The sequence below is a fragment of the Hyperolius riggenbachi genome, chromosome 1, assembly GCF_040937935.1.
Source record: "Hyperolius riggenbachi isolate aHypRig1 chromosome 1, aHypRig1.pri, whole genome shotgun sequence".
Classification (NCBI taxonomy): Eukaryota; Metazoa; Chordata; class Amphibia; order Anura; family Hyperoliidae; genus Hyperolius; species Hyperolius riggenbachi.
In genome coordinates this window covers 514,585,911-514,604,882 of record NC_090646.1, presented here as the reverse complement: position 1 = coordinate 514,604,882, position 18,972 = coordinate 514,585,911, and the positions used below count along the sequence as shown (strand labels likewise).

At 43.3% G+C, this 18,972-nt stretch overlaps 1 protein-coding gene across 1 annotated transcript in view; it reads right to left on the bottom strand.

Moving 5' to 3' along the window:
* Nucleotides 1-18,972, bottom strand: part of KNTC1 (kinetochore associated 1) — a 177,542-nt gene that overhangs the window by 65,094 nt on the left and 93,476 nt on the right. The window contains exons 41-44 of the mRNA XM_068244149.1: nt 12,799-12,927; nt 12,588-12,704; nt 9,377-9,486; nt 9,089-9,287 (exon numbers count right to left, since the gene is read on the bottom strand). Coding sequence (XP_068100250.1) covers nt 9,089-9,287; nt 9,377-9,486; nt 12,588-12,704; nt 12,799-12,927 — 555 coding nt within the window. The remainder of the gene's footprint in view (nt 1-9,088; nt 9,288-9,376; nt 9,487-12,587; nt 12,705-12,798; nt 12,928-18,972) is intronic.

Here is an 18,972-nt window from a genome sequence, read left to right as displayed (position 1 = left end):
TTTACTGCCAAAGAAGGTTCCCTGAAATATCTGGGAATTAAATTACCTGCCAATTTAGCAGAATTATATGCACTAAATTTCACCCCACTACTAGAGATTATAAGTAAAGACCTAGACAGATGGAACAATCATAGCTACACCTGGTTGGGGAGGGTCAGCATCTTTAAAATGAATGTGCTCCCCAGGCTACTTTTCCCGATGACTATGATCCCAATCTCCCTGCCCAAAACATACTTTGGAAAAATCAGGTCCCTTCTGATAAAATTCCTGTGGAGGAGGAAAAAACCAAGGCTCGCATATAAAATAATGATTAGATCAAAAGAAGGAGGGGGCCTAGGGGTCCCAGACTTGAGAACATATCATAAAGCGGTCGCTCTTAATAGAATACTAGACTGGCAACATAATGGGGCACACAAAGGCTGGGTAAAGTTGGAAAAGATTTTAGCGGGAAGGAACCTGGCGGGAGCAGTCTGGACAAGGCCGGAATACCGGGGCCTTTCAGCTGGGACCCCCCCTTGGGTAAAACACACACTTAGACAGTGGGACGAAACGAGGAAAAACTCTAAATGGACAAGTGAACCCTCCCCTCTAACTCCTTTAGAGGGCTTTTTGCATTTTCTCCCAGGGTTGGAAAAGGGGTACTTTGGGAAGTGGAAGGGAGATAAACCAATGTTGTTAGGACACTTCCTAAATGGGACTAAATTGAAAACGATTACTGAACTGAGGAGAGAGTACGGCCCTTTCCCCATGGATGCCTGGAGACTGGGCCAAATCACGCACTGGCTTAGTTCGAGAGGTAAAATACGGGCAATTAGGGGGCGTGTCCGGATGTAGACTAGGGAAGACGTGTGCTCCTGATGCTCCGTGATAATCCTGCTGAAATCCTGCTTAAACGACAATATCCACGCACCTAAACCTTGCTACTGGCTTACTGGGATTGCGAGGAGTTGAACGAGGTAACATGCCCCCAAAAAAAGGTGACACAAAGAAGTCCGGGAACAAAAACACTCCTGACGCATGTACAGCCTGCACACAGTGCTGTCACGTGACGAGCAGCCGCCATAAACCAGACAAGATGGCAGAGGCTCTGCGAGTACAGCAGTCATCCTGGAGGCGATTACTGCCTCCCGAGTGGCACTTACTGCTAAGCTGGATAAGGTCGAGGCGGACATCCACCTAATCCGCCAGGATATGGACAAGCTCAGGGCACGGACAACGGAAGTTGAGCGGCGTGTGTCGGATAACGAAGATACCACTGCTACGCACACCACAGATATCAGAGCCCTTAAGCAGCAGGTGAAACAGCTAATGGACCGCTCGGTGGACGCTGAGAACAGGCTCCGCAGAAACAACGTAAGAGTCCTGGGGCTACCCGAGGGAATAGAGGGCGACAGCCCAGCAGAGTTTGCAGAATCCTTCTTTAAGGCACTCTTGGGCCTAACAAACCTCCCAGCCACGTATGTAGTCGAGCGAGCCCACAGGGTACCCTCCCGCCCGCTTCCACCTGGCTCTCCTCCGCGGCCATTCCTGGCGCGGCTCCTAAACTACAAGGATCGAGATCTAATCCTATCAGAGGCCAGAAAACAGCAAGAACTTATATATGAAAATGCAAAGGTAATGCTCTTCCTGGATTTCTCTGCTGAGATCCAAAAACAACGCAAATCCTTCATGGAGGTTAAAAAGCGCCTTCGTGGAAAAGAAATTAAATATAGTATGCTCTTCCCTTCTAAACTTAGAGTGGTGCATGGTGGCTCTACCAAATTCTTTGATTACCCCCAGGACGCCAGTGACTGGATAGACACTCTCTGATCGGGTATAGTACTTTCAACCTTTAAATTTTCACTAAATATGCGGATTAATGCTCAAATATATGCTACACCGTATATACCTATACCCAGCTCTATGATGTCGTTTACTCTTAACTAGCTGTACACGGAACTCAGGTATGCCTAATGGATACCGTCACCTGTATACTTGCGCACCCAGGGTCTTGATATAAAATCCAGGTGCTAACGTTAACTTTGTTGGGATACAAGGCTGCGTACTACTGTGTTTTTTTTTTTGTTTTCTTTGTTTGGTATAGCAGCAGGGGTTATCTTATACATACGCTTGTTGCGTATGGGGTTAATGTGTGTACTGTATACAATGGCCATCAGCATCTTTATCCCTCCCGTCCCCCCTGCGGCCTACGCTGCTGCTCCCTCCTCACCACGGCCTCTCGCCGAGTGGCACCACACGGTACTATTGTGCACAAGCACCACTGAGTCGGGATGGAGACCCCCCTGAAAGTAATTTCATGGAACGTTCGGGGCCTCGGCTCCGCATTCAAGCGTTCCCTAACGTTCCAATACATCCAAAAATATAAGCCGCAGATTCTTATTTTACTAGAGACTCACATGAGTGGCGAGAGACTACGCACGCTCCGTCGCCCATGGACGCAGAAGGCCTATCACTCAACCTTCTCTACCTTTTCGAGGGGTGTCTCCATCCTGATCAGCAAGGCCTTGTCATGTAAAATGCTCTCCTCAGAAGCTGACCAGGATGGAAGGTATATTATCCTGAAAATACAAATACATAGTGAGATATACTGTATTATTGGTTTATATGCACCCCCTAGCCTCCAACCTCCACTACTCACTGAGATCAGCAATAAATTATCTAAATTTCTCCCTGCAAAACTACTCCTCATAGGAGACTATAATGCAATCTTAGACCCGACACGAGACACCTCTAACCCCAATAGATCTGCAAATTCAGACCTAATTAACTGGGCCTCTGCTCTCTCCTTAACAGAAATATGGAGGTGGAAGAACTCCTCCAGAACACTCTACTCGCACTTTTCCACAACACATAAATCAGCTTCCCGAATTGATCTGGCTTTTGGGAATGCAGATCTGTTAGCCAATGTGATCTCGGCTAATTACCTTCCAAGTGGGCTTTCGGATCACGCCCCCCTTGAAATTACCTTATCCCTTAAATGCACTGCCAGTAGAAGTAGTTGGAGGTTGGATCCCAAATGGATTTCTGATGAAAATATAAGCAAGCATATAGCACCTACCATCCAGTCATACTGGGAAATCAATGAGGGCTCGGCATCTGATACAATTGTCTGGGATGCATTCAAAGCCACTCTGCGAGGAGAATATATTTCTCAAATTAGTATCCATAGGAGAGAGTTCAACCGTGAACTTGAGAACCTGCAGACCACTGAGTCAGCGGCTTCACAAAACTTTGCGGACTCAAGCTCCGACGCCGACTTTCTGCATTTAATGCAGGCCAAGCGAAACTTAAATTTACATATGACGGACATCACCAAATCTTCCCTCACAGAGTGGCGCCAAGAAATATTTGAGAAAGGGGATAAAAATGGTAAGCTCCTAGCAAATGTATCCAGAGACCAGACTGCCATTTCAGTTATACCAGAAATTAACCTCCCCTCAGGCGAAACCACCTCTGTCCCCGGCCTCATCGTAGAGTGCTTTCACAATTACTATACAGATCTTTACAAATCCCATTTTGTGAGTACCCACGCCACTATGAACAGCTATCTAGATCAAATAGAGCTACCTAAGATGCCCAATGAACAAGCCCAGGCTCTTGAAGCTGATATCCAAGAAGACGAAATAATAGATGCCATTACCTCCTTCCCCTGCAACAAATCCCCTGGCCCTGACGGCATTCCAATCGAGTTCTATAAAAGATATTCCCGACTCATTGCCCCCAAACTTAAAAATTTATATAACTCCTCCCTTATGGAGGGTTCTCTTCCCCCTTCATTCTACCAGGCCCACTTAATACTTATCCCCAAACCAGACAAAGACCCCCTTGAATGCCAATCCTACAGACCGATTTCCCTCCTAAATAACGACCTCAAGATATTAACAAAAGTTATCACCACTAGACTAAACCAAATCATTACAGAACTAGTTAGCTCAGATCAAACAGGATTTATCCCTAAAAAGACGACAGATATAAACCTCAGAAGGCTCTTCACCCACATACAACTCAATGCAGACTCCTCATCTCCTAAGGCCCTGGCCTTTATTGATATTCAGAAGGCCTTCGATTCTGTGGAGTGGAGCTACCTATGGGCTACCCTCGCTAAGTTTGGCTTAGGGCCAAAACTGATCTCGTGGATTCAAGCCATATATAAATCCCCCTCAACTAGCATTAAAATAGGCAATATCCTTTCACAGCCAATCATGCTATACCGTGGCACTCGGCAGGGGTGCCCTCTCTCTCCGGCCCTCTTTGCCCTAGCGATGGAGCCAATAGCTGCGTCTCTTAGACAAAGTCCGAACATCTCGGGCTTTCGGGTCGGAGGGCTGGAGGAGAGGGTATCCCTGTACGCTGACGATCTTGTCATTTATCTGGAGGACCCGGATAGTTCCATTGTTGGTGTTCTGGATATTTTCGAATATTGTTTACCTTTTACTGGCCTTGGAGTTAACTGGAGGAAGTCCAAACTTCTCCCACTTACACCAATGACTATTTCATCATCTACTCTCGAAGTTGTATCTAGCACCAAATATCTGGGTATACAGATCACCAACAGTATAAATGACTTCTATGAATATAACCTCTTGCCTTTAATATCCCATACTAAAGATTGCCTAAACAAATGGTATATTCTCCCTCTATCCCTAATTGGAAGGATAAACTTAATTAAAATGAAAATATTACCTCGCCTGCTCTATGTATTTAGGAACTGTCCAATCTGGATCCCTAAAAAATACTTTGCCCAACTCACTCTTCCTTAGCTTTATTTGGAACAAAAAATCTCCCAGAATAAGTCTCCAAAAACTCCAGAGGCCGTGGACAGAGGGGGGACTAGCATTTCCTCATATACAGAAATATTACATAGCTAGTATTCTTGTAACTGCAAACTGGTGGCTTTCCCCGGATGAAACTAATGCAGCGACAGTTTTGGAAGCTGCCCAACTTGGCTCCTATGAAGCCCTATCACAACTCCTTTACCGTGGTCTACACGCCCCTTACCCCATATCTATCTCCATGAAAACAGTAATCAAAGCGTGGAACCTGGTACATGCATGGGACTCCCCTAAGACCAAAACGTTCTCACCCAAAACTCCGCTCTGGAACAATCCTACTCTCAAGGACTTCTACACTATACCCGATCCCATCATCTGGATTTCAAAGGGGGTCAGCACCATCTCTCACATTATCTCCTCCAGCTCACTCGCTACTTTTGATCACTTGAAAGAAGCTTATAACCTCCCCAATTCACAATTTTTTCGGTTTCTACAGATACGTCATGCTTTCCAGGCTCAGTTTGGCTCCTCTCCTCCACGCATCCGTTCATCTGAGATTGAAGACACTCTTTCTAATCAGAATCTTACCAAAGCACTGTCTGCAATATACAAGAACGTTATCCTCATTACTGAACCTCATGTTTCTGTCTTCAAAGCTCCATGGGTGGACATTGCTCCGTCTATTGACGACGAGGACTGGGAGGATGCCTGGATCGTGCCATTCCAGCATTTAATAGCCACTAGAGACAGGCTCATCCAATTCAAAATTCTGCACAGAGCTTACCTGACACCTGTTAGACTGGCCAAACTCGACAGTTCCTATACCAACACCTGCTGGCGATGCAGCTCTCCTCAAGCTGACTTCGCCCACATCTTTTGGAGCTGTCCTAGGCTTGTCCCTATATGGACTATTGTCTGTGACTTCATATCGCAAATCTCCCAAATTCCAGTGCAACCAGATCCCACCTGGTGCCTTCTAGGTTTGACCACCTCACTTGCTCCAAGGAGAACCCAAAGAACGATGCTTGGACTTACACTTTATTACTACAGGAAAGCCATCGTCCTTAACTGGAAAGCAGCTGATCCCCCAACCATACAACAGTGGAAATCACTAATTAATAACTCTCTGCCTTTATATAAGGCAGCATATACTGCAAGAGGATGTCCTCAAAAATTTACGAAAATTTGGAAGCCCTGGATAGATAAAGCAGAAACTAACTAAGCCAAGTCCCTGATCTATGTTGCTTGACAAAGGGCTGGTAGCCTGGGGATGGACTCGGGTGGGGGGGGGGAGGTTGCTTCGGACAGTGGGCAGGGGTGGGCGGTTGAGGGTGGTGATGGTCCTTAGTTGTGTTGTGCAGTTTATGTTTGTATAGATGCCCTTCTGCCTGTGCGCAAGGAGCGGTGTCTGAGTTTGTATGCTATTTCTTGTGTTTAAAAAACAAATAAAAAAAAATAATTTTCAAAAAAAAATACGGGCAATTAATGACATGACTGAATGGGAAAAGCTATTCGTTCAGGAAGAGAAACTTCCCCATGCAATTTCATGGATTTACAAAGCTATGATGTCAGAACTAAACAAGAGTAAACCGGTATATTTAAGGGAGTGGGAGGAGGAAACAGGCCAGACTCTCTCGGAAGCACAATGGTCCAGGGTCCTAGGCATGTCCCATGTATCCTCTATTAGTACCCACACACAGGAGGGGTGTTACAAGCTACTGACAAGATGGTATAGGACCCCTGTTTTCCTGGCTAGGATTTATGGGTCGGATAATAAATGCTGGAGAGGGTGTGGGGCCATGGGAACCATTCTTCATCTTTTCTGGGAATGCCCGGTACTTTTCTCTTTCTGGGAAAAGGTGATTGGAATAACTAAAGAAATCACAGGAGTGACATTAGAATTAAATGTATGGCAAATCTTATTTCACCTAGCCCCAATATCCTCAAAACGCTATAAGACCTCGGTATTACCTTTCCTATTGAACGCTGCAAAAAGCTTGATCCCACGATATTGGAGACTAAATAACCCCCCATCCATCAAAGAATGGTTTCAGAGAATCAATAAACTGCATGAAGCAGAAGAAATCATTTTGACAAGTAGAGACAGGGGGGAAAGATACAAAAAGGTATGGTTCCCATGGCTACTATACCAAGATACAGATTCTTATAAACAAATAGTGAGTGCTGAAATCCCGGATTAAAAAAGATCTTTCTCAGAGAAATGACAGAAGAGAAAGTTTTGTATTATGAAGAAATACCTAGACAAACATGTGCACTGTGCAGTTATATGTTATGTTACTGACTTTTCTTTTTCTATCTATTCTCTTTTTTCTCTCTTTTATCTTTCTATCTTCTTACTTTTTCTTCTATCTTCTCTCTCTTTTCTCTTTTACTAAACTCCCAATCACCAAAAAGCTAGATTAGCACAGTGGCGTCCCTTTAATAGGGCGCAGGGGAGCGTCCCGCACCGGGTGACACAGCTGAGGGGGGTGTCAAAAACGTCAGCCAGCATAATAGCCAAATATAATTTAAAACACCTGGCTGACTGACTAATGACACGGAGCGGAGCCGGAGGTAAATTGCAGCCTCTTTACATGTTGTCTAGGCAGGGGGGCAGGGCAGCAGGCACACGCTCGCTCCTCTCCTGCAATTGGCTTGCTTGCTGGAGTCTTGGAGACTCGGCCCCGCCTCCGCATCGGGACTTCCGCTTAAATTCCGGCTTCCAGCCCCTGTTGCATGCTGGGGCTGCCGGAGCGGAAGTGGAGTGCGCGGGTCTGCGTTGAGCAGCGTGTGGACCGGCCTGGCAGCATGGATGGAGGGGAGCAGCGGCATGAAATGGCCAGGCACGGAGCGTGGTACTCGGCGGCCATCCGTCAGTCAGGGGGCACACAATGGACGCTGCACAGCAGCAGCACACACAGCTTGCTGCTGCATGACGCTGGCCGGTGACCTGCCGCCAAGTACCACGCTTCTGCTATGCGCCTTTCCCGCTCCTCTTCACACACACACAGACTGTCCGCTCCTGCCCGCATATGCTGCTGCTAATTAGGAGGGGGGAAGCGCCAGAAGGAGGGGACCCAGGTGAGGGAGGTGGGGGGTCTGGCCCCCCTCCCCGCCACCCCTCCTTCCAAGCTTCCCCCATACCGGGGGCAACTATACTACTGGGGCAACTATATACTAGCTATACTGGGGGCAACTATATACTTGCTATTCTGGAGGCAACTATATACTAGCTATTCTGGGGGCAACTATATACTAGCTATACTGGGGGCAACTATATACTAGCTATACTGGGGACAACTATATACTAGCTATACTGGGGGCAACTATATACTAGCTATACTGGGGGCAACTATATACTTGCTATACTGGGGGCAACTATACACTAGCTATACTGGGGGCAACTATACACTAGCTATTCTGGGGGCAACTATACACTAGCTATTCTGGGGGCAACTATACACTAGCTATACTGGGGGCAACTATATACTAGCTTTTCTTTGGGCAACTATATACTAGCTATACTGGGGGCAACTATACTGGGGGCAACTATACTAACTTCATTGGGGGCAACTAGCTATACTGGGGGCAACTGTACTAGCTATACTGGGGGCAACTAAACTAGCTATACTGGGGCAACTATACTAGCGAATACTTTAAATTACAGTTAGCTCCGCCCTCATCTGGTTGTGGCCACGCCCATTTTTTTTTGGGGGGGGGTGTCTTTTAATACCCAGCACCGGGTGCCAAATGCCCTAGGTACGCCACTGGATTAGCACAATATGTAAAATATACAGGTATATAGGAGACAACATGCGCACGTATATTACTGTAAGTACCGGAATGTATTCACCAAATATTGTGAAATTTTTCTGGAAACGTTTGTAAATTTTAACTGGCTGAGTTTAAATAAAAATTATATATTAAAAAAAAAATTGTGATAAGTAATGATAAAGTTATAGACGAATGAATGGAAGGAGCGCTGAAAGGTGAAAATTGCTCTGGTGGTCAGGGGGTAAACCCCCTCCGTGGTGGAGTGGTTAAGTAACTAAACTTTCTAGATGTGTATGAACCCAGGATACGTATTTTCCTCATTTTATTGACAATGGTGCTTAAGATGAGGCGGTCCATAGCACAAGCATGAAGTCTAAACATTTAAACAGCAACAACTTTAACTTTTCTTTATCATTTGTACATACCAATGATATGATTTTATTGAGAAAGTTGTAATGTACGTATACAAGCTGGTAATATAAAAAGAAAGGTAAAAGTATCAATATGGCAAAATATTTACTATTCGTAAGGCCTAGGTTTACCTTGTACAGTATTCCAGAAAGACTATTAACTAGGTCCTGAGTGCTGCTCAATAGAGGAATGATCTCTTTGGCTTTAGAAACCAGTTTAAGATGCTGTTCAGGATCCATTGGGGAATCTCCATGGCTGTTTTTTGAGCCAGACAACAAGAGAGTTTCTATGTAGAGTTGAAGTGCAGGATCACTGTCTAACATGAAAGTACTGTGAAGAAAAACAAATTGGAAAAAAAAAAAAGTTACCACACCTCATTTGTCTGTAACTAAAGCAGCTTTTAAATACTAGGTTCTTACCGGCAATACTTCAGAATGAGTGCTGTATCCATACTCGAGTGTTTAACTAACGTGGAAATCAATTCTTTCTTTTGCTGTGATCCCTGTCTGAAGACAGACTGGAAGGATATCTGTAAAATAAATTCACCGACTTAAAATATTATAATGATATCATTTAATAATAAATATAATACAGTATTTGTTGAATGAAACAAAGCTACCCAGCAGAATATAAATATTTGTATAAAAAAAGTGTATTTATACAAATCACACAAGTGGGTTGTGTTAAAAAATGTTAAACTGCAGGCAAGGCTGTATAATATGCAGGAAAGGTTGCATAATATGCAGCTGTATTTATGAGAATGCAGCTTCAAATTTAAAAAAGAGAATTAAATAAAAGCATATTCCTTTGGAAAGCAGGGGGTAAACTCACCCAAAATAGAATGACAATGTTACGCTTTTGATTATATTGTGTAAATATATATGTATGTAATTCTTATGCACTGAGCACTATAGCACTTAATTACCCCTGACGAAGCCCAATAGTTGGGGCAAAACATGTAGGGTCACCATTTGTGTTTAGTAGAGGTTTATTTGCAGGTACTTTTGTTTTAGGCAATAGTTGGGTTCACTTACCTGAGCCGCTCATTTGAATACCAATATTTGTGTGACCCTCTCATCCAGCGTGTGTGTGTGTGTGTGTGTGTGTGTGTCCACTTTACTAAATAGCAGCTAATACATAGTATTTTAATTGATTGATTACATTGTATATCTGAGGAACAAGCAATACCCTGTGCTTATCGAATACCCGTATACACATTACATTTTCAAACAAAATGATAAAGATCGATTTTATTGGCGGAGGAGAAGTTAAAGAGTGTATGTATCTTACTTTGCTTTTTGCAATTTCTGTGCACAATACAGGTGTACTTGAAGGTATCAACACACAGGTAAGGTAGCAACAGTAGAATTGCTTAATCATTGGGTGGAATATTAAAAAAAAATATAAATCTGGATAATTAAAGAAAATCTGATGCATTAAACGGATGTGGCCAGGTTGGTTGACAGCACACACAAATCAACACAACTTAGCTGTTTCTCACGACCACCATTAATATCAGTGTTAGGGTGGTAAAGGTGGTAAACTGCACATGAAGATAACACTTGGGCCATACACGCCTGGGGGTGGGGGGGAAGAGTAACATTCATTGTCTGAAATGCAGTAACCTCTCTCAAGTTTTCAAGCATTTATAGACTGCAGCAAGTGGAAGTAGTCAGGGACCAGCTTAACACCTGGGTTAGTCATTTCGCAACCACGAACACGCTAGGCATTTCTAGCAACTGTCTGTGTGAACTAAGCCTTAAAGAGTACTTGAGAAAAACAACAGTACCTGTATGATACGTGTGTGACATGCCTGCCCCTGTATGTATGTTTAGTGTTCATTCTCGTGTAACTTTTCTTCTGGTTAATTCCAACTAATTCCAGATGTCCTGGATGCTATTTGGGTTCAGTGAAGTATTTTGATGCATTCCTGAATCCTGCTACCGGCAGTTTCAGCGGGTAGTCATGAGATATTGGTGCATACGATATGCAAATGTAGTAAGACATTGTTTTCCCATTCAGTGGGCACGATGTCACGTGGCGCTACTGCACAAGCGTACTGGTCTGAACACGCATTGGATATGAGGGACTTGCATAAGTATTGTTATGTGGTCTCTTCAATGCGTATTGGTAAAGATTCCTCTATTATAGTCAGGCGAAGATACCAGAGACTTGGGACTTTAATGTAGAAGCAGCTAGTAAATGTACTGAGTGCTGTTTCCAGGTATCTTCCCTATCAAGGTCGTTAAAGTTCACAGATTCTCCCTGGGTGATTTCACTATGATAGCTACGATATTGGGTTACGTATATCGATGCTTACTCATAATTACTAACCCTTAAACTATGATTCTATGTAAGATACATTTACATTCACAACAGAATTATAGAACAATAAATACTATTATTGTTTGAATTATTTAGTTTTGCCTATATTTCCTTTTACCCTACTATGAGTAGTGTGTGCATTGTAGCAGGGTTTAAAAACCCTATTTTTGGGGCAAAACAGCCTGTCAATGACAGGCTCTGTCTTAATACAAATTAATGGGGGTTGTCAGTGGGGTTAAATACGTATCTGCACCAATGCCTTCAGGGAACTGGTGATGCTCCGCCTCCCCCTTAGCAGTATGGTGCAGCCACATTTCCGAAGACTGCCAAAGCGCTTCGATAGATGGTCTTAGCCCACCCCCAGCTGGGCAACCACCAATAAAGGCTGCGGCTGCCGAGCTGGGGGAGGGCTGTGGCCACACAGGTGGACGTGGCCAGAACCATGGCAACCAGTTTGGAAAAAAATAAATCGCAATGGCCCAACTCAGAGGGGAGGTGGAGCGATCACCTGCCTGGAGAGATGACACAGGACAGGTAAGCATTTAACCCTGTGACCTGTCATGACAAACTCTGTCCGTTTTAAATCAAGTACTCTTAAGAAAAAAATGGTCAAAATGACAGCACATTCTGTAGTAGTTGGCCATTTTTTTCCTGTTACAAAATAACTATGGCCATTGCACATGTAGCTATTTGGTGTTGCAACAATGCTTGTGCTATAAGCCTTAAAGTAGTGTGAAACTCAGAATTGACTCTTTGCTCTAAAATATTATTTTATATAGCATTGCATTTTAGATAGCATAAAATCTACTACCACAAAAAAAATGTAGTAGAAAAGCATTCAAACAACATTATCTTTGGTTTACATTCCTTTATCTTATACATTTAGTGAGCATTAGCAAAGTGCAGACTACTGAGCTTTATCTGCTTCTTGTCTGTGCAACTGAGAAGTGATCACCAGATAGATTTTAATATACAGCCGCTATGCTTTAAAATGCTATGGCAGCTTTCAGAACAGGTAAACTAAACTTATGAAATTCGTAGACAGACAATATTACTTGTGCACAAAAGCAAATATGAAAACTGTTTGGGTAATAAAGTAGGAAAACCCATTTGTATTGAATGTTATGTCTGAGTTTTATCTCACTTTAAATCTGTTTGCTATGATGATGGCGGTGTTGGTGGGGGGTGCAGACTGCAAAGCATCAACAATGGAAACTAAACTAAGAACAAATAGAGAATGTCAATTGACGTAGTAGAATTTAATTTATTTGGTATCATAACATCCCATTTATACACAGTACTTACTCCAAAATCACCAAGCTTGATACCCCATTCAGCATCTGCGATAAGTTCCTGAAATGTCTTCCTTTCTTCATCTTCACGACATATAAGTGCAAGTTGGGCACCAACAACAGCTACAGCCTACACAAAGCATGTTACAAAAATGTATTAGTGGAGAACTTAAAGATCAAAAATGTTTAAACTTTCACATTGTCTTATATTATTCTGATAATACCTGAACTTTGTTGTAGTTTTGCCATGTGTTATCTATGATATTCCATAGCTTTGTGAATACTTCCTTTTTTGGAAAAAGAGTGCAATAACCAAAAGCAAGGTTACAATCAACTACACGGCAATTGAAAACCTGTAGATAGAAAAAGTATAACACGGATGAAAATACACATAATGCCAATTGGAAAGTAAACTCTGTTATGGGAAAACTTGCTGACCACTGTCCTCCAAGCAGTGTCATGTGAACAGCTGAGCAGCCACTGAGAATGCTGCGAGTAACGGGCAGAATCCTCAGCGTAGAATTTTATGGGGAAGTTGTTTTCAGAAATTACATGACAAAGGTTTACTAAGATATCTGGGTGCTGGATACTAATTTTAGATTATGAATAATTACAATAGTATATAGCAAGCATTATATATGTAGTACGACAGCAGGGTTACTTAAAGGACACCTGAATAGAGAGTGATATGGAGGCTGCCATATTCATTTCCTTTTAAAAACAATACCAGTTGCCTGGCTATCCTGCTGATCGTCTGCCTCAAATACTTTAAGAAATAGCCCCTGAACAAGCATGCAGCAGATCAGGCATTTCTGACATAATTGTGAGATCTGACAAGATTAGCTGCATGCTTGTTTCGGGTGTTATTCATTCATTACAGCAGCCAAATAGACCAGCAGGGCAACTGGTATTGCTTAAAAAGGAAAACAATATGCCAGCCTCGATATATCTCTCACATCAGTTGTCCTTTAAGAGATGTAACGGCATTTTTCATGAAGGAATAATAACAAATTTCCTTCAGAACCAGGAGATACATTGTAAAGATGATAGAAGACAACTTTGTACATGGCTTACTCTGTTTCTCAACTCTCACAGTCACAGTGAAACAGAACTGGGTATGACTGCTCATGAGTTGTAAACAGGCTTTCGGCATTATGAATTCCCTGCAGTTGTGAGCCCAGTAACCAATAAGAATGAATCACAATTGCGGAGGGAGATACGGACACAAAAATAAAAATCAGGAGCAGATACATTCACAAACACATAGCATTATTCTTGTTTTATTACCTGTCCTACTGTGTTTGTAAAACTGACTTCCTGTGTGCATGTCAGAACTCCTTTTACTTACATATCATTATCCACATGAGTAGCAAAATAGAAGCTAGGAGGGGAGAGCAGACTTTTTACCACTGTGAACACAGAGCAGACCCTGCCCTCTGCCTGTGCTGAAAGATTACCTCTTCCTGGCCATCACTGAAGTTTATGGTCTACAATACATAATCATCAATTCCAGTCCACTTTCTCCCTGTCAGAGTATAAAAACTTTGATCCCCGTCATGTTCGTTTTTAGGTAAAATAAAAATCAGCGTGCAGTCTGAGCAGGGTAATGGAAATCAAATAGTCCCCTTAATTATGTGATTATTGCACTTCATTGTTTTTCCTTTAAGAGTCGGTCCACACTTGTCAGGTTGCAGATTGGAATGCGTTTAAATGGATCAGTTTTTCTAAAAACGAATCCAAACGTGTCCTTCATTTCTGTGAAAAAAGAGGTCCGCAAAGATGTCACTGAGGGGAGGAGCAGGCAGTAGGCAATCTGCTTTGGCATCCGTTTTGTGTGCAAAAGTCCTCTGTGTATAGGGGGAGATCTGTTTTTGCATTGCCTTTCATTGCCTCCACGGGTATCCGGACTCTCCGTTCAGTTTTCGAAAACTGAGCCCACAGATCCATTTTTTTGAAGTGTGTGAAGACGGCCGCTATTTTTAACATTGGTATCCGTGGCATCACGGAATTCCAGTGGATCTGGAGGTGTGTTTAGCTTTCAAGGAGACAACAATGGTTGATTTGCATATTTCAGCAGTGATGCACTGGGCGAAATCTGTGAGCTCACTCCAACCTGAATGATCACAAATACTTTCTGTTTTAAGAAAGCAAACTTATTTTTTATAGCATTTTAGTAAGAGTGCTTTTTGGACCGTTGTAGCCCCTTACACGCTCCAATGAGTTCTGGTTTTTTAACATTGGTATCTGTGGCTCCGTTTTTGTTCAGGAAAAAAAAAATGGAGCCACGGATACTGTTTTGAAACAAGTGTGAACCAACCCTTAAAGGAATACTATTGAAATATACATAGTTTTGTGGCAACATTGCAATGGGTGTAAAAGTAATATAAATGAAAGACTCTGTATATATTTTTGTCATGTAGTGTTTTTTTTCCCCTAGGAACCCGTTTAATAGCTGTCCATAGACAGCAGTGGACAGAGGAATAGTCCACTTTTGTAGGTGACCTCGCTGACAATAAAAATGTACTGAAGCCTCTCCTGCCCCCACGAGCTGTAACTCCGTGCAGCCTCAGTGATTGATAATGCCTGTAATTGCTGATGCTATGTAGATAAGAGGAGCTGAGAGCGTCTCACCCTTTCTCTCAGTCCTGTCCTGTATATCTGCTAGTACTATGCCCGTCAATAGGATGTAACAGGAGCCGAGAGCTTCTCTCCCCTTCTCTCGCTCCTGTCATGTATTTCTCAGACCACACTGTGTCTGCCCCGTCACTGGAGGTTTGCTGTTGCTATGCAACTACAAACAACTAGGCAAAGGAGAGCATTAACATTCCGGTCTGCAAAGTAATTTTAATATACAGTATTTTAGTGTAGACAGTGCGGACTCCTTTGCTTGTAGTTGTTTGTGCCTAGCAAGCAAAACTCTCCAATGATTCAGCAGATACAGCGTGTGCAATAAAACACAGTGATAGATTGCAGCTCTGAAGCGAGAGAAGAGAGAGACGCTCTCCCTTCTCTTACATCCTGTTGACGGGCATCACAGCAATTAGTGCAGCGGCCATGTGAGTTAAAACTCACGTTGGGGAGGGGAGAGGGCGGCATAATAGGAGAGAAGTTCCCTCATACATCTCTGTGTGTTCGGGTGAAGGGACTAGGGAGGCCAGGACCATGACGCCCCATGATTAAATCAAAGGCCTCCCCCACAAAGATGGACTATTCCACTGTTCCGACGCCGTCAGTGTTCTCAGGGGACACTGACTTAAAGGTACCAAGTATATAAAATGCACTACAGGACAAAAATATATACAGAGTCCTTCATTTAAATTACTTTTACACCCATTGCAATGTTGACACAAAACTATGCATATTTCAATAGTATTCCTTTAAGGTAATGATCTGCTTAGGGGTACTAAAAAGTCTTCTCTATTCAACCCTTTATTTCCAGAGTTTAAAAATGACTGGCAGCCTTCTCCAATGTGTTACTGTTTTTTGAACAGTGGTTGTTGACATCAGAACTGTCAGTCAAGTATTTCAGCAAAATGTATGTGTGTATTTTTCAACATTTTGCCTTCATATTTTTTCTTTTGGATTCTTACAGTAGACTGACTCCTGCAAATAATGCTTGAGCTGACTCCTGCAAATAATGCTTGGCTGACTCCTGCAAATAATGCTTGGCTGACTCCTGCAAATAATGCTTGAGCTGACTCCTGCAAATAATGCTTGAGCTGACTCCTGCAAATAATGCTTGAGCTGACTCCTGCAAATAATGCTTGAGCTGACTCCTGCAAATAATGCTTGAGCTGACTCCTGCAAATAATGCTTGAGCTGACTCCTGCAAATAATGCTTGAGCTGACTCCTGCAAATAATGCTTGAGCTGACTCCTGCAAATAATGCTTGAGCTGACTCCTGCAAATAATGCTTGAGCTGACTCCTGCAAATAATGCTTGAGCTGACTCCTGCAAATAATGCTTGAGCTGACTCCTGCAAATAATGCTTGAGCTGACTCCTGCAAATAATGCTTGAGCTGACTCCTGCAAATAATGCTTGGCTGACTCCTGCAAATAATGCTTGGCTGACTCCTGCAAATAATGCTTGGGCTGACTCCTGCAAATAATGCTTGGGCTGACTCCTGCAAATAATGCTTGGGCTGACTCCTGCAAATAATGCTTGAGCTGACTCCTGCAAATAATGCTTGAGCTGACTCCTGCAAATAATGCTTGAGCTGACTCCTGCAAATAATGCTTGAGCTGACTCCTGCAAATAATGCTTGAGCTGACTCCTGCAAATAATGCTTGAGCTGACTCCTGCAAATAATGCTTGAGCTGACTCCTGCAAATAATGCTTGAGCTGACTCCTGCAAATAATGCTTGAGCTGACTGCTGCAAATAATGCTTGAGCTGACTCCTGCAAATAATGCTTGAGCTGACTCCTGCAAATAATGCTTGAGCTGACTCCTGCAAATAATGCTTGAGCTGACTCCTGCAAATAATGCTTGAGCTGACTCCTGCAAATAATGCTTGAGCTGACTCCTGCAAATAATGCTTGAGCTGACTCCTGCAAATAATGCTTGAGCTGACTCCTGCAAATAATGCTTGAGCTGACTCCTGCAAATAATGCTTGAGCTGACTCCTGCAAATAATGCTTGAGCTGACTCCTGCAAATAATGCTTGAGCTGACTCCTGCAAATAATGCTTGAGCTGACTCCTGCAAATAATGCTTGAGCTGACTCCTGCAAATAATGCTTGGCTGACTCCTGCAAATAATGCTTGAGCTGACTCCTGCAAATAATGCTTGAGCTGACTCCTGCAAATAATGCTTGAGCTGACTCCTGCAAATAATGCTTGAGCTGACTCCTGCAAATAATGCTTGAGCTGACTCCTGCAAATAATGCTTGGGCTGACTCCTGCAAATAATGCTTGGGCTGACTCCTGCAAATAATGCTTGGGCTGACTCCTGCAAATAATGCTTGGGCTGACTCCTGCAAATAATGCTTGGGCTGACTCCTGCAAATAATGCTTGGGCTGACTCCTGCAAATAATGCTTGGGCTGACTCCTGCAAATAATGCTTGGGCTGACTCCTGCAAATAATGCTTGGGCTGACTCCTGCAAATAATGCTTGGGCTGACTCCTGCAAATAATGCTTGGGCTGACTCCTGCAAATAATGCTTGGGCTGACTCCTGCAAATAATGCTTGGGCTGACTCCTGCAAATAATGCTTGGGCTGACTCCTGCAAATAATGCTTGGGCTGACTCCTGCAAATAATGCTTGGGCTGACTCCTGCAAATAATGCTTGGGCTGACTCCTGCAAATAATGCTTGGGCTGACTCCTGCAAATAATGCTTGGGCTGACTCCTGCAAATAATGCTTGGGCTGACTCCTGCAAATAATGCTTGGGCTGACTCCTGCAAATAATGCTTGGGCTGACTCCTGCAAATAATGCTTGAGCTGACTCCTGCAAATAATGCTTGAGCTGACTCCTGCAAATAATGCTTGAGCAGACTCCTGCAAATAATGCTTGAGCCGACCCCTGCAAATAATGCTTGAGCCGACTCCTGCAAATAATGCTTGAGCCGACTCCTGCAAATAATGCTTGAGCCGACTCCTGCAAATAATGCTTGAGCCGACTCCTGCAAATAATGCTTGAGCCGACTCCTGCAAATAATGCTTGAGCCGACTCCTGCAAATAATGCTTGAGCCGACTCCTGCAAATAATGCTTGAGCCGACTCCTGCAAATAATGCTTGAGCCGACTCCTGCAAATAATGCTTGAGCCGACTCCTGCAAATAATGCTTGAGCCGACTCCTGCAAATAATGCTTGAGCCGACTCCTGCAAATAATGCTTGAGCCGACTCCTGCAAATAATGCTTGAGCCGACTCCTGCAAATAATGCTTGAGCCGACTCCTGCAAATAATGCTTGAGCCGACTCCTGCAAATAATGCTTGAGCCGACTCCTGCAAATAATGCTTGAGCCGACTCCTGCAAATAATGCTTGGCTGACTCCTGCAAATAATGCTTGGGCTGACTCCTGCAAATAATGCTTGAGCTGACTCCTGCAAATAATGCTTGAGCTGACTCCTGCAAATAATGCTTGAGCTGACTCCTGCAAATAATGCTTGAGCTGACTCCTGCAAATAATGCTTGAGCTGACTCCTGCAAATAATGCTTGAGCTGACTCCTGCAAATAATGCTTGAGCTGACTCCTGCAAATAATGCTTGGCACGCAGTAGACAAAAACTGTTTCTTCAGAGGCTCCAGAAGACAAAACAGTTGAACCAAATAGAATTCCTTAGCTAATGTTGCAATTTACATGTATTCCATAGACATCCCCTCCCCTACATGTAGTAATTCAGTGTCCTGAGTCTCCAGACAATTTGCAGTAAACACAGGAGATAACATGGCTG